At 49.6% G+C, this 23,089-nt stretch overlaps 2 protein-coding genes across 2 annotated transcripts in view; one reads left to right on the top strand and one right to left on the bottom strand.

Moving 5' to 3' along the window:
* Positions 1-82: 82 nt before the first annotated feature.
* On the bottom strand, positions 83-12,700 carry ppp4r3b (protein phosphatase 4, regulatory subunit 3B). Its single transcript, XM_083671466.1, has 16 exons — positions 12,274-12,700; positions 11,230-11,285; positions 10,764-10,862; positions 9,466-10,089; positions 8,311-8,388; positions 7,963-8,079; positions 7,689-7,805; positions 6,927-7,058; positions 5,954-6,056; positions 5,765-5,809; positions 4,790-4,948; positions 3,970-4,139; positions 2,925-3,064; positions 2,392-2,543; positions 1,528-1,742; positions 83-1,099 (listed from the first exon to the last, which is right to left on the bottom strand). The coding sequence occupies exons 1-16, from the start codon at positions 12,413-12,415 to the stop codon at positions 1,001-1,003; spliced, it is 2,448 nt and encodes an 815-aa protein (XP_083527592.1). The 5' UTR covers positions 12,416-12,700; the 3' UTR covers positions 83-1,000.
* A 711-nt stretch (positions 12,701-13,411) lies between these two features.
* adss2 (adenylosuccinate synthase 2) overlaps positions 13,412-23,089 on the top strand; it is a 20,101-nt gene continuing 10,423 nt past the window's right edge. Inside the window, exons 1-2 of the mRNA XM_083671704.1 lie at positions 13,412-14,058; positions 21,751-21,853. Of these exons, the coding sequence (XP_083527830.1) occupies positions 13,855-14,058; positions 21,751-21,853 (307 nt within the window). The 5' untranslated portion in view covers positions 13,412-13,854. The remainder of the gene's footprint in view (positions 14,059-21,750; positions 21,854-23,089) is intronic.

Raw genomic sequence — 23,089 nt, 5'->3', positions numbered from 1 at the left:
TGGCAGGCAGTAGCTGGTAGCCACATGTCAAAACCAGCAAGAGTCCAAGCCACAGGAATACACACAAACTTCAGACATCCTCAAAAGTGGGCTGCAAAAATGACTTTACTGCCGTTTAATACATGTTATCTTTAAAACCAGCATTTGCAACTCTTGGCTTTCTACAATGAATCATCAAATAATTGAATTAAAAGGGGTGAACGGTGGGTCCCACCTTCTGTGCACGAAAAAAATACACTGGCAGGTATAGCTCCCCCCCTTTTAAAATCTCTTGGGGGGCAAATGATTAAAAAGAAGAAAAAAAAAAAAGAAAAAAAACCATCTGTACAGTTTAATGAAGTCGTGAATACTGGACTCCTGGCTGACGTCTTCATCTGAGGGAGCCTCTGACGGCGCGGCCCCTGCCTCCACGCTCCAGTCCTGCTCCTCCCAACTAAGCAACGTTGTTTTTATTATTTTCTGTAGGTTAGTTTGTTGTTCTTGTTTTCATTTGTTTGTTTGTTTGCCCCCCTTCTCTGTTAGCCTAGCTCCCTCTCCTCCACCCAACCCAAAACAACAGTTCATTGAGGGTTCAGCCAATCAAGCTTCCATAACTAAGCGGCTAGTCCTGCTAGCCTGACTGGCTCTTCCCTGGCAGCCCCTGGAAGTCTCCAGCTCCTGTAGAGCAGCTGAGGCCCAAGGCGGAGGTCCCAGGTCTGGGGGAGGGAGGGGGGAGTGAGGCTGTGTCCCCCTGCCTTCCAGAGCATCTGGGTCAGGTTCAGGTCAGGGGAGCCTTGGCACTGGACTGGTCAACCTCTGGTCCACAGGCCAGGTAGGAAGGGGGTAGGGGGGGTGGGGGTGTGTGTGTTGGAGCAGAGGTGGGGGTGAGGGGGAGGGTTAGGAGGGGGCAGGCTGGGAGGGAGGGAGGGTGGGAGGGGGGGGGAGGAGGGTGGGAGTGGTCTCTCCGTCTCTCCAGTGGACCGTGACAGTAGACCAGGGGACTGAGGGACTCCGCCCACGCTTATGAGCCCAGACGGGGGCGCTTCCGCGGCGCCTGCTCCTCGTCCTCCTCCTCCTCGTCTTCATCGTCGGGGTAGTCCACCAGGCCCACCAGCGCTGTCTGTCAGACATGACAGGCCTCACGTCAGAACCAGAGACAGACTCAGAGGTTTCATTAACCCACCAACTGCCACATAATTCCAGAACCCTCACCACCTGGAGAGCCAAGTGTTCTATGTGGTGTTTACCTAGCAACAACACTCTGATTGGCTACAAAATGAAGCATCGTCATTGATGCGTTGTTGGTGAATAAAGTCACCCGTGGCACTCTAGAATGTTGAACAATTGGGCGACTTTATTCACCCTCGGCACTGAATGAGTTAACTAGGCCTATTCATTCTCCCCCATCCTCCCCTGGACTACTCAGGGTGGCAGGTAGAGAGTGGTACGGGTTGCAGCTAACTGTCAACCTGAGTGGCAGTTGGTAGACGCAGTATTTGATCTGAAAAATCTGATTTGAACAAGTCTGGCTGAGGGGGAGGAGCTCACCTTGACCACGGGGGAGGCGGGCAGCGTGGGCGGCGTCTTGGCCGAGGGGCCGTTGGGGCTGGCGGTGGTCGGAGGGGAGGCGGAGACGCCAGCCGGTTTGCCGTTGGCGCCGTTGGTTCCGTTGGCTGTGCCTGCGGAATGAGAGAAGGTGAACTTGACGCTCCCGGCCTCGGGGGTCCGCTTTGGGGAGCTGTCCTTCTCCTCCGTCTCTCTGGCTGTGAAGACGGAACACGGGGGCGGGGGGGGGGGGGTCACTACCCACTCCTTACACAGACTGACTATCTAGACTGGTTTGTTCAACACACATCAATCACATTTATTTGTATAGCGAGACTTTTTTACAAGACTATTGTCTCAAAGTGCTTCACAACAACAACAATAAATACACAAACTCAATACAAACAATATGACCCAACACCGAACCACAGACCCCCAAAAAGAAGAGACTTTCAGATCTGTTGCTGCTGGAGAGACAACTAACGTCTGATCAGAACAGTCATCCCTTATGGGGGTGCAGGCAGAGAATAGTCGTCCCTTATGGGGGTGCAGGCAGAGAATAGTCATCCCTAATGGGGGTGCAGGGCTGAGAACAGTCATCCCTAATGGGGGTGCAGGCAGAGAACAGTCGGCATGATTGAAGTACGGCTTGGCCCGCACACTCAAATGCTTCGTGATGAAGACTGTTTAGGATCAAAGCGTCTGTACGAGTCTGTAATAAAGGTCTGACTCTGTAGTGGATCATTTGAGTGTGCAGACCCTACTGCTCTGTAAAGCCTCTTAACAGACCTGGAGGCCAGGCTAGGGCAAACTAGACCCTAAGGTCAACATATGCTGACTGTTTTTAGGTCGGAGGGGGTAACATACCTTTTTTGGCCTCCATGTACTTCCCGTAGCTCTCTGGGAAGCTCTCTTCCTCAGACCGACTCTTCTCCACAGCCTCGCCATCTTCATCATCTTCATCGTCATTGAACCACATCTCTTCGTCCTCGTCCAGCGACCGCGCATCCCGGCGATATCTGACGACAGGAAGACCGGTTTAAACAAGTTCTAAACACTCCAACGATTCATTTCATAATAAATATGTGAAACACAAACCATGCAATGGAAACTTCTTGCTACTCAAGTTTTTCTTTCTAGCATCAAACAAAAAGCTAAAACTCTCAGCTTCTAAACAACATTCCAACACCTCCAGAATGATGTGACATCAACTACCCGTTGATACGCTAGAACCAGCCTCTGGTCTCCCTGCTGTGGCCTTCAGTCCCCATGTCTCTGATAGGAGGTCAGAGGTCAGGAGAGGAGGGGTCAGGTGAGGAGGTAAGGAGAGGTGAGGAGGGGTCAGGACGGGTGAGGAGGGGTCAGGACGGGTGAGGAGGGGTCAGGAGACCGCCACTCACCTGTTGAGTCTCTGGGTCTGCCGGTCCTTCTCCTGCTCGTACCTGCCCTTCAGACCCTTGAAGGTCTGGACGTACTCGATGGACTCAAGGGCTTTGTAGAAGTTGTCTACGATGTGTGCTATCAAAGACTTGATGTCCTCCTGAGGGGAACAGAGATGGGCATTATATTAGTGTGTGAACATTATCATTACATTAGGATGTACATTATTATTATTATTATTATATTAGGACGTACATTATTATTATTATATTAGGATCTACATTATTATTATTAGAATTATATTAGGATGTACATTATTATTATTATTATTTGGATGTACATTATTATTATTATTATTATATTAGGATGTACATTATTATATGATAATATTAGGATGTACATTATTATTATTATTATTTGGATGTACATTATTATTATTATTTGGATGTACATTATTATTATTATATTAGGATGTACATTATTATTATTATTATTATTTGGATGTACATTATTATTATTATTATATTAGGATGTACATTATTATATAATATTAGGATGTACATTATTATTATTTAAATTTTTATTATAATATTAAGATGTACATTATTATATGATAATGTGTCGGGTACATGGCAGGATGGTAAACACACGCTGTGTCCTAATCATCAGTCCTTTTCTTTTACTTCTGTCAGGAAGTGAACTAGTGCAGACTTCAGGGAAACGGGTGGAGAGAGAGTTGCATTTCATCCCTCCTCCTTCACAGACCAGACACAGCCTGGGTAGGTAGGTGGAAGCAACCAGGCAGAAACCAGGTGGTGCTCCAGCCTACCAGGGGACGGGGAAGGCAGAAACCAGAGGAAGGGCACATTGTAAAGCATGGAATGGAATGAAACCAAACCTATATTCCTTATTCCATGCATTACAATGAGCCCGTCCTCTGATTTCTACCTCCACCAGCAGCACACGCCTGCCTAGTCCCATCAGATGTGTGATGGGGGAGAGGGGGGGGGAGGGAGAGGGGAGTATGCCTCCAGGCGGTGGCCCGGGGTGACCAGGGCTCCTCACCACTCTGATGAAGTCAAACAGCTCGATGATGGCAGAGTTGAGGAGGTTGTATCTGGTCCCATTGTCCAGCAGGGCGTTGATGACCGGCTCAAACAGGTTCCCTTTGATGATGTAACGGTTGTAGTACTCGTCCTTCAGCCCGATGATCCGCCTCATGAAGCGAAGGGCACCTGGGGGACGAGATTATTAATATTATTGTTGTTGTTGTTGTTGGGGTCATTTACAGGGCGTCCCACTGAGACCAATGTCTGTTCCCAGGGGAGCTCTGCTTAGGTTAAAATAACATTCGACTACTACAAACAACACATTACATTAAATGACAAAACAATAGTCTACATTACACACAATATAATCAATTGAGACACGTAGACTCCTCAGGTGACAGATCCTCCATTAAAGTCTTAAACCGACCGATAGTCACAAGAGAATCTAGTTTGAGTACGTTTTGATTTCCACATCTTTACCACCAACACAACTCACACTGACTAGAGCCTCAGACTGCAGCTACTATGCAACATAAGCGGCCAGTTTACAGGACAGATTAAGCTTAGCCCTAGACCTAAAAGCATATTCAATACAATTGTTTAATTGGTTTCACTGGGACTAAGACTACTCAGGACCCAACCCTAGGTCTACAGGGTTTCACTGGGACTAAGACTACTCAGGACCCAACCCTAGGTCTACAGGGTTTCACTGGGACTAAGACTACTCAGGACAATGTGCTGATCAGTCATTGTACCTCTACATTCCCCCTACTCTAGACGCAGCTACATACAGCAGTGTGTAGTGTGTGTGTGTGTGTGTGTCTCCAGGGACTTACAGAGGGCTAGGAAGGTGTGTTTGGAGTTCATTAGCACCAGGACTCTCCGGAGCAGGTCCTTGTTCATGATGTAGGTCTTGATGTGGTACGTGTGGTGCTCCACACAGAACGTCAGCAGCTCCAGGATCAACGCAAGCAGCTGGGCCGTCTGGAAATTATCTGGAACACACAGACAACACACACTCACAGTCAGGAAATAAAACACTGACTCCAGACAGACAACACACACACTCAGTCAGGAAATAACACCTCACTCAAAGACACAGACAATACATTTACTACAGGAAAGACACACACACTCTCTCTGAAGTGAGTCAGAGCCATAGAGATGTGTTTAGTATGGAACTAGCATTGGTACCAAAGGTTCTAGAACAACCTCATTCCACTGAGAATGCCAATTAGAATGTTATGGACATGGGACGTTCAGTGCCAGCACCTGAGAACAGCTGTCTGAACTGTGTACATCACTAGCACTGACGTACACATGGCCAACACAGCTAGGATGAAACTACACTACGCTACGCTAGTGAGGGCACAGCTGGGATGAAGCTACGCTACGCTAGTGAGGGCACAGCTGGGATGAAGCTACGCTACGCTAGTGAGGGCACAGCTGGGATGAAGCTACGCTACGCTAGTGAGGGCACAGCTGGGATGAAGCTACGCTACGCTAGTGAGGGCACAGCTGGGATGAAGCTACGCTACGCTAGTGAGGGCACAGCTGGGATGAAGCTAAGCTACGCTAGTGAGGGCACAGCTGGGATGAAGCTAAGCTACGCTAGTGAGGGCACAGCTGGGATGAAGCTACGCTACGCTAGTGAGGGCACAGCTGGGATGAAGCTACGCTACGCTAGTGAGGGCACAGCTGGGATGAAGCTACGCTACGCTAGTGAGGGCACAGCTGGGATGAAGCTAAGCTACGCTAGTGAGGGCACAGCTGGGATGAAGCTAAGCTAGTGAGAACTCAATGACACCTACCTGGACACACAGGGTTGATGATCTTTGTGGAACCCTCCTGCAGATCTGAGAGAGAACAAACAGGACAAGCTATGAACATCATCATGAAAAACACACACACACCCTTACATTGCACATGCACTACTTAAACTATACTGCACTACCTGTATATACTGTTCACACTTCTGACCTCTGACCTCCCCCCCTCACCTTTAGGGTTCTTCTCGTCCGCTGTGTTAGCCAGCAGGGGAGCGGTCAGGACCTGCATGCAGTACTTATAGAAGAAGCTCAGGAACTCTGTCTTCTCCGTTTTCTGATGGGAGTCAGAGGGAGAGAGAGGTGGTGATGAGTCAGAGAGAGAGAGAGAGGTGGTGATGAGTCAGAGAGAGAGAGAGAGGTGGTGATGAGTCAGAGAGAGAGAGGTGGTGATGAGTCAGAGAGAGAGAGGTGGTGATGAGTCAGAGGGAGAGAGAGGTGGTGATGAGTCAGAGGGAGAGAGAGGTGGTGATGAGTCAGAGGGAGAGAGAGGTGGTGATGAGTCAGAGAGAGAGAGAGAGGTGGTGATGAGTCAGAGAGAGAGAGAGAGGTGGTGATGAGTCAGAGAGAGAGAGAGAGGTGGTGATGAGTCAGAGAGAGAGAGGTGGTGATGAGTCAGAGAGAGAGAGAGAGAGGTGGTGATGAGTCAGAGAGAGAGAGAGAGAGGTGGTGATGAGTCAGAGGGAGAGAGAGGTGGTGATGAGTCAGAGAGAGAGAGAGAGGTGGTGATGAGTCAGAGAGAGAGAGAGAGGTGGTGATGAGTCAGAGAGAGAGAGAGGTGGTGATGAGTCAGAGGGAGAGAGAGGTGGTGATGAGTCAGAGAGAGAGAGAGGTGGTGATGAGTCAGAGGCTTAGCTGAAACATCAACGAATCACCTCAAAAGCGGTCATAATCTCATTAACAGAATGCACTACATGATGGTTTAGGATATACATGTTTACATGAAGGTCACAGTAAGCCACTGATACCTACGACTCATGTGGTTGAACTGATTCATATCATCACTGTGTGTATGAAGTCTAACTAGAGAGTGTGTGGGTGTAAGTCCTAACAGAGGTGCGTGTTTGTGTGTGTAAGATCTGACGGAAGTGTGTGTGTGGTCTGACAGAAGTGGTGTGTGAGAGAGTGTGGAGTGTGTGAGCCTCACGTTGGTGGGGGCCAGCATGTTCTCGGGGTCTATGAGCGTCCTCAGCAGGCCCATCAGCTGTACCGCACCCCCCAGCTCTGGGTCAGAGTCACAGATCATCTGCTTGATCACCACGTTTATCAACAACACGTCCTGGTGGAGGGGGAGGGGGAGAGAGATAAGCTGTCAATAACATCACACACACAGAAAGGAAACATGAGAAGGCATCCTACAGAAATAAGCCCGGAATTTAATAAGCCATTTCAATGACGTGGTTTGTAAGATCTTTTAATCATCTAATATATTCAATCAATTGAAAACGGAATAGATGGCTGTGAGCAGCAGCCATCAGTGGCAGGTAGACGGATGCTTCATAAGTGACATTTCAGTGTGTTAAATAACCCCGTCTCTGGTTGCGTAAGCAAGCCTGGCTCCGTGTAGCGGCTGCATAAAGCTGCTAATTCCACACCAGTGAAGTCGGCGCTCCATCTCCTCTGTTAATGACGACGGTGAGGTAAGACACAGACCCACATTCACACATCCTACATTTCCCCGTCCCAGAGCACCCTGGGTAATGCGCTTGCAGCTTCAGCATAAACAACAACAACAGGTGGACAGAGTAAACATGTCACAGTTAAACCAAACACATCTCACATCAGACAGCTTTTCACACCCGTAGATTAAAAACGCACAGATTTCCATTTCTGATAGTTTCTGGGTGAACGGTTTATGCTACAGTGTGCCTACTTTTCTGCACGCGAGGCAGTTTCCATAGCGACTTACATCATCAGTCTGCTGGGGCTCCTGCATGACGAACTCCCGGACCATGGAGGGGCTGAACTCCACCAGGTACGAGAAGATGTCCGTCGCTGCTGCCCTCACCTGGAGGTCGTCCATGCCCTACGGAGAGAGAGTGGGGTCAGTTTGGTCTCTCACACACACACACCTTACCTGTTCTGAGGCGATTATAGATAGACTACACACTCAGTTTATCATAAACATCTCAACATCAAAGGGAAAATAAAGCGCCTTTGTTCTTTGTGGCAACAACACCTACCATGACTATTTCAAGCGCAGGAAGAATGCCTAGATTTGCCAGAGTCTTGAAGAAAGCATCCCTATTTTGCGGTTGCAAGGTTTGTGAAAACGCACAAAACTCTTTGAAAAAGTTCACCTATGAAGGAGAAGACAAATACATCTCACAAATAAAAACAAACATTCATGACAAATTCGCTTCATGTTTTGCTAATAGATAAGATAAATGAGGGCAAGCACAAGAAGTAGATGTTTTTCGCTTTCCAATCAGACACTTATTGATACAGCAACATGAGCAGTCAGCCATTTTTGTTTTCCTGAAACAGAGTTGCAACCACGGCAACAGAGAGGTGATGAGTGACAGACTTACTAGCTCCCGCCTCTTCCCATCCTCCGTGGCTTCGTCTGTTAGCTGTGCAAAGACTTCTGTTAGGAACTTCTCATCCTCCTGTGGTTCAGGGAACAAGGGGTTAACACACACTCTTCTCGTCCTCCTGTGGCTCAGGGAACAAGAGGTTAACTCCCTCCCTCAGACGCAGGCCTGTGTGTTATTAATGCTTCCGTTTGACTGAAGTCCTGTCAGGAGGGGTTTGTGAGGAAGGCAGGCACTCTTCATATACACACACGGCTCTTTGGACTGAGCACTCCATTCAGACACAAGGCAACTGAGAATGAATCTAACATCATACATTGATGTCAGTGGTAGACGGGTGTCTCAAGTTAAGATTCAGGCCATTTTAAACCCGGCCAAGTCAAGTGCAACCTTACGAAATCCCTCTCATGGTGTTCAAACTCTGGGAGTTGAGCAGCCACATACCAGCCCTGTAGGTGTTCAGCTGTTGTTTACAACGCAACATCCAATTGTCACTCAGTGTCCACATTGACTTCTGATTAGTTGCCTTTCTATGGGGATTATTAATCAGCTAGGAAACCTTGCATCATAATCAAACACAAACACCAATGCTTTAATCTCACCCTGAGACATTCACAATACTCACAACACTCACAATAAGCATTGTTCACTTCAATTCATTGATGACTTTGACAACAGAGTGTAAAGAATGTTATCACATGTAGAGCCGTCTTTTAACAGTCTGTACTTTACAAAATGTTCCTGAGACAGGGTACATTAATTCCAGTACATTCAATTCCAGTACAGTACATTCATAAGAGTCCCAAACAGAATCTCCACCGCATCAAATGTTTCATACTTTTCACAAGGAAATCATTAGCAAGCTAACCTATCAACAGGGAAACTCAGTTAAGTCATCATCTCCATTGCAAATGAAGTGTACATTTCTGAAAGTAGTAGTGACTTAAGAGCTTGCGTACACACACACGCACCAACTGCCAAAACGAGCGCAGACACCACAGCTGAGGAGGCGTTTGTCAAAACAACAACACATACAGATTTACTTACATCCTGTTTGTAGTCAATTATGGAAGAAAAAAAAAGACCGGAAAAATCAGAGAGAACAAAATCGTTGTCGGTCACACGGCGTTGGTGGTGCGTGATGTCACTCACCTGCAGCATGCTGACGATCTCCACCTTGTTGAAGAAGATGAAGGAGGTGAGCGTGGACAGGAAGTTCTCCTCGAAGACGGAAGGCGTGGGCAGGATGATGTCCTGGATGTACTGAACTCGGTAGGTCTGGTGGATCTTCTGCCGCAGCTCTGAGTCCGTGATGGGGATCACCTCCTTGAACTTGGCCGTCTTGGTGAGGAACTCGCGGTGCCTCTTGGGCAGGACCAGCGCCGGGTCGTACTCCAGGCAGCCCACCACGTCCATGATGCAGTCGTCCGAGAACATGACCTCGAACAGCGCCGCCTTGTTCAGGAACAGCACGCCGCGCACGATCTCGTACAGGTGGTGGAGGCCCTCGCGGTTGTCCAGGTCCTCGCACACCTGGAAGAGCTGCAGCAGCTTCTTGATGTAGCCCTCGCTCATCAGGGCCAGGGCCAGCTTCTCACGGCGGATGGGCGAGGAGAGGACGGACGTCACCAGGTCGGCGATCTCCTCCAGGCGGGCCAGCTCACAGGGGGGCAGCTCCACCAGGTGGCTGGTCTCGGGCATCTCCTCGAAGCGCTCCTCCTCAGACTCATCGATGGGGTCCTGGGTGATCTCCAGCGTGGGGTCCTTGCCCTGCACCTGGGGGGGGGGGGGGGGCAGTAGAGACATGAAGCAACCCTTCAGAACAACTGGGATGAAGGGAAATGGAGTCTCCTGATGTTTGGGAGATACTTCAAAAAGCACTGATACAGGGCATGATCCGATTGGACACCCAACAAGTGTAAATGATAAATACTGTTTGTTCACTGGCCCCTAAAAAAGCAGCACAGGCCGACTATTCACAGACATGACTTAAACAGGTTTGCTGAGGTATTCATACATGGATATAGCAAAACACCATAGTACGAATCCTGTTAACAATCTAGGAGGTTTGCTCTGTCTGCATATCTAAATGTCACAAATTGCCGCTGTAGCCCAGAGGTGTGCTGCAGGCTTTCACTCCAACCCAAAATGCGTAGAGCATATCCGTACTTGGTAATGGCTCTAGATAGAGCGCAATAACACACATTTTGGAACACAGCCCTTGTTTAGCTGAAACCGGTGTGCTACTGTGGGGTTGGAGTGATGACCTGCAGGACAGCAGCTCTCCAGGAGAGGGTTGGGCAGCCCTGAACAGCCCAGAGAGGCGGCTCCTGCAACATGACTTCTGCACTCTTAAGCCATAAAAAAAAGTCAATAAACATGTACAGTACAAAACACCATAAACCTCAATCTGACTCAGACAGAAACTGCACAGCCAGGTGTCACTTTACCTGACAAATCTTCTCCCAGATTTCATCGCAGCCAGCTTTCTCCTGGAAGCTGAGAGCGAGGTCATAGTTTTCCGCTTCCGACCACACAATCAGCGTGTCCTGGGAGAGGAGATAGAGGGAACCACATGAACACAGTTTCTCCTGATCAAGCCAAAACAATAGTCCACACTTAATAAAACTACCAAGAGGATGTTTAGGGGAGCAGACCATATGGCCTCATCAAAACAAGTTTGTTGCCAATCCTTTGTCTTCCTACTAAAACTGTGGATTAAGTGGGATAATTGGCTCATCAATAAGATCCATTAGGAAGCCCATCACTCACATAATTGCCTCCTTTAGAGGCAGTGTATACCTCCTTTAGAGGCAGTGTATGCCTCCTTTAGAGGCAGTGTATACCTCCTTTAGAGGCAGTGTATACCTCCTTTAGAGGCAGTGTATGCCTCCTTTAGAGGCAGTGTATACTCACTTGCTGTTTCTGATATGCAGTATTGGGGCTGATTTTAGACTCCAGCAGAAGTGAGCCTGAAAGACAAAAGTGCATTTAGCAAACCACACCGACACGATCATATCTGCCTGCCTAGACTCCATCAACATTAGCATAGATAATGAAACTAGCTGTCTAGATCCTTGGCTAGAGATGTGAATAAAGAACATAGTTTCACAAAGTAGCCTTAGCATAAGAAAGCTTCAATATCAACAACAAGATGGCTGTTGTTGCAGGCAAAGAGGTGAAACTGACATCCAGTGCATTTCACCTCCTGTGTTCTTGTCTTCAACCATTAGCCACATGTAAACAGATACGCTGCCCTCCAGCCAGGCGGTGCGTCGGCGGGCCCGCAGCCGTGGTGGTGATGTTCATGAGGAGAGCTAACAGACTTCACAGCAGAAGCTGAAGCGCAAGTTGTTCGGCTGGCTAGCCCTGGTCGTCGGGTTAGCAAGCTAACATCACTGAATTCGCGGCCTGTGGTAGCTAACTAGGGATCTGACTACTCCCTGACTAAAACGTTGCATGGAACAATCCATGTTATGAATATAGAGTTAGTAATTATAGTATAGAATCCGATGTATAACTAAGTAGGTTCCCTTTCGTTAGTTATCTTACTGAGCTGGGGATCCGATTCAACATAAATATAATTTACGAAAGGGAAATGTTTTTCTGATCATAATTAACGTTTCATAACTGGATCGTTCCAATACGGCATTTAAACGGACCCCCATCCAACACTAATGATTAGCTAGCCACCAGATATACGGCTCAGTCTAATTGCTGGAAAAGAGAATTCCGTTCCAATAATGGAACCTTTTTTATAACGATTTCAAAAATACGTTTTTGGCTCATAAATAATGCTATGTTATTGTGAGCTTCTGTATTAAAGGAATTCATGAGAATTATAACGTATGCCCTGATAGGACAATGTTTACATGGTACATAATGTTCATCGAACGTTCTTTCATTCCAGGAATTAATCATACCCCTATATGCTAGCAAGCCTAGCTAGCAGCTACTCACCATCAGATTCGGCCCGAACTAATAATGATATTCCCTTCAGTCGTTCGACAAACGTAGACGAGACGTGTCCGGTGCCCCTGTCGTCCCACTGTCGGTCTTCATTCAGCGTGTACACCTTCACACGCCGCCGAGTGTCCGACATGGTTACCTTGAGGAAAAGCTAACAAGCTAACGTTAGCTACTTCTCTTCACCCTATCTTTAAAATAGTATTTTCTTATCCCCGAGCTTCAAACTTTGTTTCTACCCGCATGTTCCAGACATACATCTGAGTATGTGCTACACGATATTAAGCTACAACTTAAGGCCAATTCACAAGCATATTATGCGGACAACGATGTTTCCCGCAGAAGGCCGGATATCTAACAGTAAAATTCCCCGTTGAACACAACAGCGACGACGGCCTCTTCCTACCGTCCACAGACCGCCATCTTGTAATCCGATCTTGTGTCTTTTTCCTCTTCCAACGTCAATCAAGCGGTTACCGCCGCGGGGTCTCCTCTGAGGGGCTACGGAGGCCGACGGGTTTTTTGCTGGAAACGAGAAATCGAAGAGGCGCAAAATCGTTGCCACGGTAACCATGGCCAGTCGCTCTAATTCACGGTGCCACAGCGACCCCTGCTGGCGGTACTATTGTACCACAGAGACAGAACCATTGACGGTAGAAAAGTGTTCTGTATCTATGGTATACACTTACCATATACATGTTTCGATCTCTCATATTACATGTTTGTAAATATTTAAAATGTATTGATATTCTTGAGAGAGTTGTACTGGTCAATGGGGAAATAATAGGGGGTGAGGATGAAAAAAGGCTCCCCATGAATATGTATATATAATATAATAGCTATTATTTTCTATTCCGTCTTATTCCATTCAATTTCATGTTATTCTATTTCAATCGTCTTCGTCTCCCACAGAGACACCAAAGGGAGTGGACCGGAGATTAATCACAAACATCTTCCCTGTAGATCAGAAGGGTGTGGGCGTGTCCGGGTATGGCTCAGTCTCGCTGGGATCCGACCGCTGACAGCCAGGGTAGTACTCAGTCTCACTGGGATCCGACACTAGCAGCCAGGGTAGTACTCAGTCTCACTGGGATCCGATCGCTAACAGCCAGGGTAGTACTCAGTCTCACTGGGATCCGACACTAGCAGCCAGGGTAGTACTCAGTCTCGCTGGGCTCCGACACTAGCAGCCAGGGTAGTACTCAGTCTCACTGGGATCCGATCGCTAACAGCCAGGGTAGTACTCAGTCTCACTGGGATCCGACACTAGCAGCCAGGGTAGTACTCAGTCTCACTGGGCTCCGACACTAGCAGCCAGGGTAGTCAGCCAGTCTCACTGGGATCCGATCGCTAACAGCCAGGGTAGTCAACCAGTCTCACTGGGATCCGATCGCTAACAGCCAGGGTAGTCAGCCAGTCTCACTGGGATCCGATCGCTAACAGCCAGGGTAGTCAGCCAGTCTCACTGGGATCCGACACTAACAGCCAGGGTAGTCAGTCAGTCTCACTGGGATCCGACACTAGCTGCCAGGGGAACTCACTCAGGGCAATCACAGTCAGACAAGAGAGGCGGTCATGTCGGAGAGTGTGTGTACAGAACCGTCTGGGGGGGCTCAGAACGGCGGAGCTCACAGCACCACCAGCGGGGAGCCTCACGTAGCCAGACCGAGTGTGGGCAACAGAGTGTCCGTGGTGTTGGGGGCTCAGTGGGGCGACGAGGGCAAAGGCAAAGTTGTGGACCTATTGGCCCAGGACGCCGATATCGTTTGCAGATGTCAGGTAAAAAAAGAACCTAAACCATGTATGCTAGCGAGCTAGCGGGGTAGCTAAGCCTTCTATCTCGCTATCTACAGTGACATTGGGATGGTCGTGTGGGGTCGTAACGTTTCTAGCTCGGAAGTTTGGGGGTCTTGTGTGAGTGGAGCTGTTGAGGCTGCTAACGTGGCTAGCTAACCATCCGACAGTGTTTACTGAACGTTAGCTAGCAAGTCACAGCCAGCCTTGCTAATGTCACCTTGACTTCCGAGCATCGCTAGCTGTACGTCCACATTTCACGCTTGCCAAACTCGTCGATAGCCTCGTTGTGTGTGTTTTTCCTGGGCTTCTGGTCCACCGGGGAGGACCAGGAGATTCCCTCTGACTAGATGGGAGCTAACAAGTGGAGCTGGGAGTGGACTGCAGCAGCCAGGGCTAGCTAGTGTGATCTGTCCCCTGCCAGGCGGTCTGCTAGCAGCTCTAAGGACAGGGTTATTCAATGTCTGGTCCTGTAATGTTCCTGCCTCGGTCAGATGATGTTGCCTAGGGGTTGTATACTGTAGATAGCTTGCTAACCATATTTAGTCATCATATAAGATCTTTAAAAGCCAACCTACTTGTGGGTAGTATAGCACTACCAGCTAGCTAGCCTGATATCTAGATTATAGACTTTCTTTTATTTATTTTACCAGGCAAGTTGACTGAGAACATCTTGTCATTTGCAGCAACGACCTGGGGGAGAGCTGCAGGGGGGGGAGAGGGGATGAATGAGCCAACTGAAAGCAGGGGGTGATCAGGCAGACTTATAATGGACCTATTATATCAGTCTCCATTCGTCTTTTATCACCGTTTATCTGTGGTCGCCTGAGCCTCCGTCAGGGTTCCTCCGCCAGGGTTCCTCCCCCAGGGTTCCTCCCCCAGGGTTCCTCCCCCACACCTCCACTGGCTGCACACTCACCACTTCAATTTAGCTTTCGCACTACTGCTTGTTTGCACATCGCATATTTATTATATTGGTCTCTAATTATACATCTTACATATGTAACATACCTCGAGACCTATTGCCCTCGTTCAACTGTACATGTCATACTGATATTCATCTCATGTATATTCACTTATTATATTCATTTATTTATACTCACTGTAGTACCGTATATTGTAATATCATGCACTGTCTACAATTTCATGTCTTTTGCACTATGCTACTGTTTGGTTAGATGCCAAACTGCATTTCGTTGTCTCAGTACTTGTACTCTGTGCAATGACAATAACGTTGAGTCTTATCTAATCTAATCAGTGAATGAAGGTGGTGGAAGCCGAGTGAAAATGCTTTCTTGTGAAACCATGAAAAGTCCACACTGAATAGTTTGTACCAACAATAGGTTTGTGGACGCAGGCTATATGGTCTGCACTAGCCACAACACGGGCCTTTCATATCCCTGTAGGTAATGTCCACTCAGCTGTTGGCTTTCTACTCAGTTTAGCCTCAGTCCTCTCTTCAAAGGGACTTGTATGTCAAGGGCAGGCAGGGTTACGACCCAGACGAGCAGGTTCACGTAGAGCGAGGTAAATGACATGGAAAGTTGAGCAACATTTCTCTCAAGCATAGTTTTTTTTCTTCCCCCTGATTTGACCAGGTATGCCTGCGTGCGCATTCTCGGTGTTTGACTAACATACTTCAGATACGTCTCTCTCTTCAGCGTACGCTGTGAGCTCCACGCCAGAGGGGTCGTGGTGATGATTCATGCACACATGACTGGCGGGTTTTCCCCTGCGGCCGTGGCATGGGAGGGGTCAAACTGACGCGGTTGACTTAAGCACACTCTCACCACGTGATGAGTTACTTCCCTTAAAGACGTGCATCCTATAGCTCCCCCGGTTGTAGGCCTAGCTAATGCCTAGCCTCACAATTTCACAATGCTTGATGACAATGGTCCTCTGTGGCTCAGTGGGTACAGCATGGCGCTAACAACGTTTAGGTTGTGGGTTTGATTCCCGCTGGGACCATATATACTGAAATGTGTGCACTGTAAATGTAAGTCGCTTTGGATAAAAGCGTCAGCTAAATGGCGTATATTACAATGAAATGTTAGTTTGTCAGTGTGATTTGATGAGAGAGAATCATGTTTGAGCAGAGGACTAGGCGTAGATGTCATCACAAGATTCTGTGAGTGGCGAGATATTTTAGGAAAGGTAAAAGATGTTGTAAGCCATCTGCCCCTCAGTAACGGTGACAGCAGTCAGACAGCTCACCAACCAACCTTTCCTCTCCTGAGTGGAGCTGTAAACACTAGTCTGATACCGGCTTGGTGACATTCTAACCTTCCCACTCCGGCACACCTCACTGGATGTAGTGGTACAAACAGGTGGTTGAACCCTGGTCACCAACATCAACAGGTGGTTGAACCCTGGTCACCAACATCAACAGGTGGTTGAACCCTGGTCACCAACATCAACAGGTGGTTGAACCCTGGTCACCAACATAAACAGGTGGTTGAACCCTGGTCACCAACATCAACAGGTGGTTGAACCCTGGTCACCAACATAAACAGGTGGTTGAACCCTGGTCACCAACATCAACAGGTGGTTGAACCCTGGTCACCAACATCAACAGGTGGTTGAACCCTGGTCACCAACATCAACAGGTGGTTGAACCCTGGTCACCAACATCAACAGGTGGTTGAACCCTGGTCACCAACATAAACAGGTGGTTGAACCCTGGTCACCAACATAAGCAGGTGGTTGAACCCTGGTCACCAACATAAACAGGTGGTTGAACCCTGGTCACCAACATCAACGGGTGGTTGAACCCTGGTCACCAACATCAACGGGTGGTTGAACCCTGGTCACCAACATCAACGGGTGGTTGAACCCTGGTCACCAACATCAACGGGTGGTTGAACCCTGGTCACCAACATCAACAGGTGGTTGAACCCTGGTCACCAACATCAACAGGTGGTTGAACCCTGGTCACCAACATCAACAGGTGGTTGAACCCTGGTCACCAACATCAACAGGTGGTTGAACCCTGGTCACCAACATAAACGGGTGGTTGAACCCTGGTCACCAACATCAACAGGTGGTTGAACCCTGGTCACCAACATCAACAGGTGGTTGAACCCTGGTCACCAACATCAACAGGTGGTTGAACCCTGGTCACCAACATCAACAGGTGGTTGAACCCTGGTCACCAACATCAACAGGTGGTTGAACCCTGGTCACCAACATCAACAGGTGGTTGAACCCTGGTCACCAACATCAACAGGTGGTTGAACCCTGGTCACCAACATCAACAGGTGGTTGAACCCTGGTCACCAACATCAACAGGTGGTTGAACCCTGGTCACCAACATCAACAGGTGGTTGAACCCTGGTCACCAACATAAACGGGTGGTTGAACCCTGGTCACCAACATAAACAGGTAGGTAAACCTCCATTCCATCAGTGGTTGTCTACAGGGATGTGTTGAGGGTTAGGTTTAGGAGGGTAAACTCCCAGGCTTCCAGGCGTTGCTATGCCTGGTATTGATAACAGGTTGACATAGCAAAGGTTCCTCACTCGGTCTCTGGGGCTCTGCCAAGGCTAGGAGCATGTAAAAATAAACCTCCTAATGGCATGCTACACAACTGTGTGTGTGTGTGTGTGTGTGTGTGTGTGTGTGTGTGTGTGTGTGTGTGTGTGTGTGTGTGTGTGTGTGTGTGAGAGTGTGTGTGTGTGTGAGAGTGTGTGTGTGTGTGTGTGTGTGTGTGTGTGTGTGTGTGTGTGTGTGTGTGTGTGTGTGTGTGTGTGTGAGAGTGAGAGTCTGTGTGTCTGTGTGTGTGTGTGTGTGTGTGTGTGTGTGTGTGTGTGTGTGTGTGAGAGTGTCACGTGAGAGACAAACGTGTGTGAAGGAACGTGAGAGGATGTGAGAGAGAGAGAGAAGGAGCGAGTTACCGCGTGTGTGAAGGAGGCAGATAGTGTTCTGCTTTTTATAAAAAGGGCTGTGGCAGCAAGCTGCCTCCTGGTTTCCCTTACATGCAACACAGGTGGTTAAAATGTCCCTGAGAAACGTTTCACACTAATTAGGCCCAGGGCCAGGCGGTCCTAGACGCTTCCACCCAAATGCACCAAAGGCCTGGTGGACCAACACATCAGACTTGGCCTTCATTAAGCCAATAGAAAAAGCGTTGAAAAAGGACGGCGCATAGCCATTGGCTTCACTTCGCATCAATCATCCCCCCAGGGATGCCAGGTCTAAGGCCAGGTTTGAGTCGTTGTTATTCCAGGTTAATATGCGCTGGGCGCCACAGTCCGGGGACGAGGTCACTGTGTCAGTGTTGATGCTCCACCCCTCTCACCTCAGGTGGCCGGCAGTGCCAAGCTGTGATTGGTTGTCTGTGGGGATCAAATATAGACCCCTTTGATCTGATTGGACGTCATATTCATGCGGTCATGCATCACCAGGTCTCATGACCGGAGGAGGGTCATTCTTAACATGATCTGACAACCGACGATCACGCCTGGGTCTGTTGACATCTGACAGGGTTGAAACAGTCACAACAGCTCAGTGTGTGAACGGCCGGGTTGAGTCTGACTGCCTGCCGAGAGGGGGAGAGAGAGGGGGAGAGAGGGAGAGAGAGAGGGGGAGAGGGGGAGAGAGGGAGAGAGGGGGAGAGAGAGGGAGAGAGAGGGGGGGGGGGGAGAGGGGGAGAGAGAGGGGGAGAGAGAGAGGGAGAGAGAGGGAGAGAGAGGGGGAGAGAGAGGGGGAGGTAGGCTTGGCTAACACACATCTTCAGGTCTCTGGCCGGGTTAGGCTGATCATCACCACACATGCTTGATTCACCAAACCTTGAGTCTGTTCCAACAACAACAGTCTGCCTGGGGTCTCAGGGTCTCAGGGTCACCAGTCTGCCTGGGGTCTCAGGGTCACCAGTCTGCCTGGGGTCTCGGGGTCTCAGGGTCAACAGTCTGCCTGGGGTCTCAGGCTCTCAGGGTCAACAGTCCGCCTGGGGTCTCAGGGTCTCAGGGTCAACAGTCTGCCTGGGGTCTCAGGCTCTCAGGGTCAACAGTCTGTCTGGGGTCTCAGGGTCTCAGGGTCAACAGTCCGCCTGGGGTCTCAGGGTCTCAGGGTCTCAGGGTCCTGTTTCAGCCCAGCTGGGTCTCTGTCACCACCCCGGGCCTGGAGAGCCCCACCTGCTCCTCTAAGCCCTCTAAGCTACTGTTACCCCTCAGGGAACTGACAGCTTCTCTGTGTGTCACACAATCGCTGGCTGTGTTAGTCTGATTCAACAAGGAAGTGAAATAGTTACCTTCGATTGACACTGACATTGATCGCAAAAACCGGCATGGGAAAGAAGAGGACCAGAGAGATTATCTTCCGTTTCATTGGACTATATTGTTTGCTAATTTAATAATGAAATACGCTATTTACTATCTGATCATTTTTACATCAGCTTTTAACACCCAGGAGATGTTGTACGTAGTCTGCCATTGTCTAGCCTCGGTCTTGTGTCACACACACACACACACACACACACACACACTGTCTCTCTCTGTTTAATGCCAATATTGTTGCTATGGTGAAGTGTTGTATTGTTGAGGAGACTTGAGGGCTATTCAATGGGCGTGTGCACCTTTCAGTTGTCTAATCTGGTAATTGTGTGTGTGGGTGGGTGTGGGTGTGTGTGTGGGTGTGTGGGTGATGGTAGAGGCCTTGCTGTTGGCATAACAACACTAGGAGAACACCATGGCAATCGTCAGAGAAACAAACAACAGCCAATAGAAAGAGGTTGGGCAGAAACGTGGTGTTCTCAGCCAATAGAAAGAGGTTGGGCAGAAACGTGGTGTTCTCAGCCAATAGAAAGAGGTTGGGCAGGTTTATCATCACAAGGCTGGTTTATCACCACCAGGCTGGTTTATGACCATCAGGCTGGTTTATGACCATCAGGCTGGTTTATGACCACCAGGCTGGTTTATCACCACCAGGCTGGTTTATGACCATCAGGCTGGTTTATGACCACCAGGCTGGTTTATGACCACCAGGCTGGTTTATCATCACCAGGCTGGTTTATGACCACCAGGCTGGTTGTTCTGTCAGGCTGGTTTATCACCACCAGGCTGGTTTGTCATCACCAGGCTGGTTTATCACCACCAGGCTGGTTGTTCTGAGGTGATGAGTGGAAGCTCTGGTGCAGCGGGAGATGAGAAGCTCCATATCAACCCTTCACAGATACAGGAGGAGCCGGGGTGACATGGCGACAGGCTTGTGCTGCTTCCCAAAGGCTCAGAGCTGCATTCCGTAGTCCTGAACAAAGAGAGTGAAGTAGGAAAGAGAGGGAACTGTTAGCATTTTCCATAGAGCATAAAACGTAATGCCAGCTGCTAGCGGAAGTTGCTAATGACTAGCAACCCTCTTGTTGCGTTCCTCGACCAGTCAGTATGTGCTGCTTAACAGTCTACTGGTAGGCTCCATTCCTTCAAACCCAGGTTCTCCTCAACGGGAGGTTGAATCAACGTGATATACAGTGTGTCACGTAGAAAACCAATGTATTGTGTGATTCTATTAAGAAAATGAGGTCATTGTCAAGCTGTTTCTTTAAAAAGGCCTTTTGAGGACCATTTTCTGTGCATTTCTCATTCACTTTCCTTACAATGCACTCCTGTAGTAGCAGTAGTTAGCAGTAGGTAGCAGCATTAAAAGCCCCACCTCTTGGTTTCATCATCTTTGGCCTGAAACCCAGCAGGCGGCAGGGTCAAGTCAGTGAAACCTCACTCAGCCAGCCTGGCGTCCTATCAGCAGTCTGCCAGGCAGCTAGCCAGCTAGCCGGGTGGAGGCAGCGAGCGTCTGTTATCTTCCCCGTCCTGCACAGCCCGGCCCAGGGCCTCTGATTGGGGCAGCTGGGGGTATGGGCCGCCCGGGGGGGTTGTGGGCGGGGGGGGGACATCGTAAATGCAACTAAAAAGGAGAGGCATGTATACACCCAGCCACCGTCCTTCCCCCTTCAACTGGCCTTCCATGTCCAGGAATAGGCCTGTCCTGCTGCTTGCTGGGTAAAGGCAAGGTGGCAAACCATGATTTATGGCAACCCCCCCCCCCCAACACAAGGAGATCATCTAGGTCCAGTGCTGATTTAGGTGTGGTGTTGAACACTTAATGTCTGTGTGTGTGTCTGTCTGTGAGTGTGCGTGCGCATGTCTGTGTGTGTGTGTGTGTGTGTGTGTGTGTGTGTGTGTGTGTGTGTGTGTGTGTGTGTGTGTGTGTGTGTGTGTGTGTGTGTGTGTGTGCTCTATCAGACGGTCCACCAGTAGCTGATGATGTGTAGCATGTTTACAGGATCAGGGTGTTGGCAGGGAAGCTGTGGGCCGTGTTTGAGGTTATTAACAAAACATTTCTGATGTCTGTCTCTCTCTGTCTTTGTGTGTGTGTGTGTCTGTGTGTGTGTGCATGTGTGTATGTGTGTATGTGTGTGTGTGTGTGTGTGTGTGTCGATGTGTCTGTGTGTGTGTGTGTGTGTGTGTCGGTGTCTCTGTGTGTGTGTGTGTGTGTGTGTCGGTGTCTCTCTGTGTGTGTGTGTGTGTGTGTGTGTGTCGGTGTCTCTGTGTGTGTGTGTGTGTGTGTGTCGGTGTCTCTGTGTGTGTGTGTGTGTGTGTGTGTGTGTCGGTGTCTCTCTGTGTGTGTGTGTGTGTGTGTCGGTGTCTCTCTGTGTGTGTGTGTGTGTGTGTGTGTGTGTGTGTGTAGGGAGGCAACAACGCAGGCCACACGGTGGTGGTGGACTCAGTGGAGTATGACTTCCACCTGCTCCCCAGCGGCATCATCAACCCCAAGGTCACAGCCTTCATCGGTGAGTAGACACACACACACACACACACACACACACACACACACACACACACACACACAGACACACACACATACACACTGACTTCCGTACCCCAGTAGCTTCAGATTTCTGGGATTTTAACGCTTCCAGCATGAGTCTGTATGGTACTCTGGTCCCTCCAGGTCTGCCTGAGACCACACAGAACCGCCCTGACACCAGACAGAACCGCCCTGACACCAGACAGAACCGCCCTGACACCAGACAGAACCCCCCTGATACCACACAGAACCGCCCTGACACCACACAGAACCGCCCTGCATGGACCTTGACTGAGACCCGGCCCACAGCCTCTCACAGTAGAGTGCTGTTGGCCATAGATCCCATTCATCTGCAGTCATTTCATTCAGCTAATGGTCCGATTACTCTCTGGGTTCTGGCTCTGAAATCCTGCCTCAGCACTTCAACTTCTAGACTGCTGAGTGCATCAAGGGAGGCTGGCGGAGGTAGGAAACCGGAGGATCGGAGGCTCCTTGTAATGCATGGAACGGAATGAGGAATGGTATTGGTAATGTGTTTGACAGCGTTCCTCGTTCCGTTCCATGTGTTACGATGAGCCCGTCCTCCGGTTTCCAGCCTCCCCTGGCGTGGATGGATGGTTTACTGGCACACGGCCTCCTCCTCCTCCTCCTCCTCCTCTTCCTCCCCCTCCCCCTCCTCCTCCTCCTCCTCCCCCTCCTCCTCCTCCTCCTCCTCCTCCCCCTCCTCCTCCTCTTCCTCCTCCCCCTCCTCCTCCTCCCCCTCCCCCTCCTCCTCCTCCTCCCCCTCCTCCTCCTCCTCCTCCTCCTCCTCCCCCTCCTCCTCCTCCTCCCCCTCCTCCTCCTCCTCCTCTTCCTCCCCCTCCTCCTCCTCCTCCTCCTCCCCCTCCCCCTCCCCCTCCTCCTCCTCCTCCTCCTCCCCCTCCTCCTCCTCCTCCTCCTCCTCCCCCTCCTCCTCCTCCTCCTCCCCCTCCTCCTCCTCCTCCCCCTCCTCCTCCCCCTCCTCCTCCTCCTCCTCCTCCTCTTCCTCCCCCTCCTCCTCCTCCTCCTCTTCCTCCTCCCCCTCCTCCTCCCCCTCCCCCTCCTCCTCCTCCTCCTCCTCCTCCCCCTCCTCCTCCTCCTCCTCCTCCTCCTCCTCCCCAGCTCTTCAGTCTGTCCTAGAGAAGTGTTCATCAACTCTGGTCCTGTCCTAACCCTAACTCTAGTCCTAACTCTGGTCCTG

Source organism: Argentina silus (assembly GCF_951799395.1).
Source record: "Argentina silus genome assembly, chromosome: 6".
NCBI classification, from domain to species: Eukaryota; Metazoa; Chordata; class Actinopteri; order Argentiniformes; family Argentinidae; genus Argentina; species Argentina silus.
This window is presented reverse-complemented; position numbering and strand designations above follow the sequence as displayed.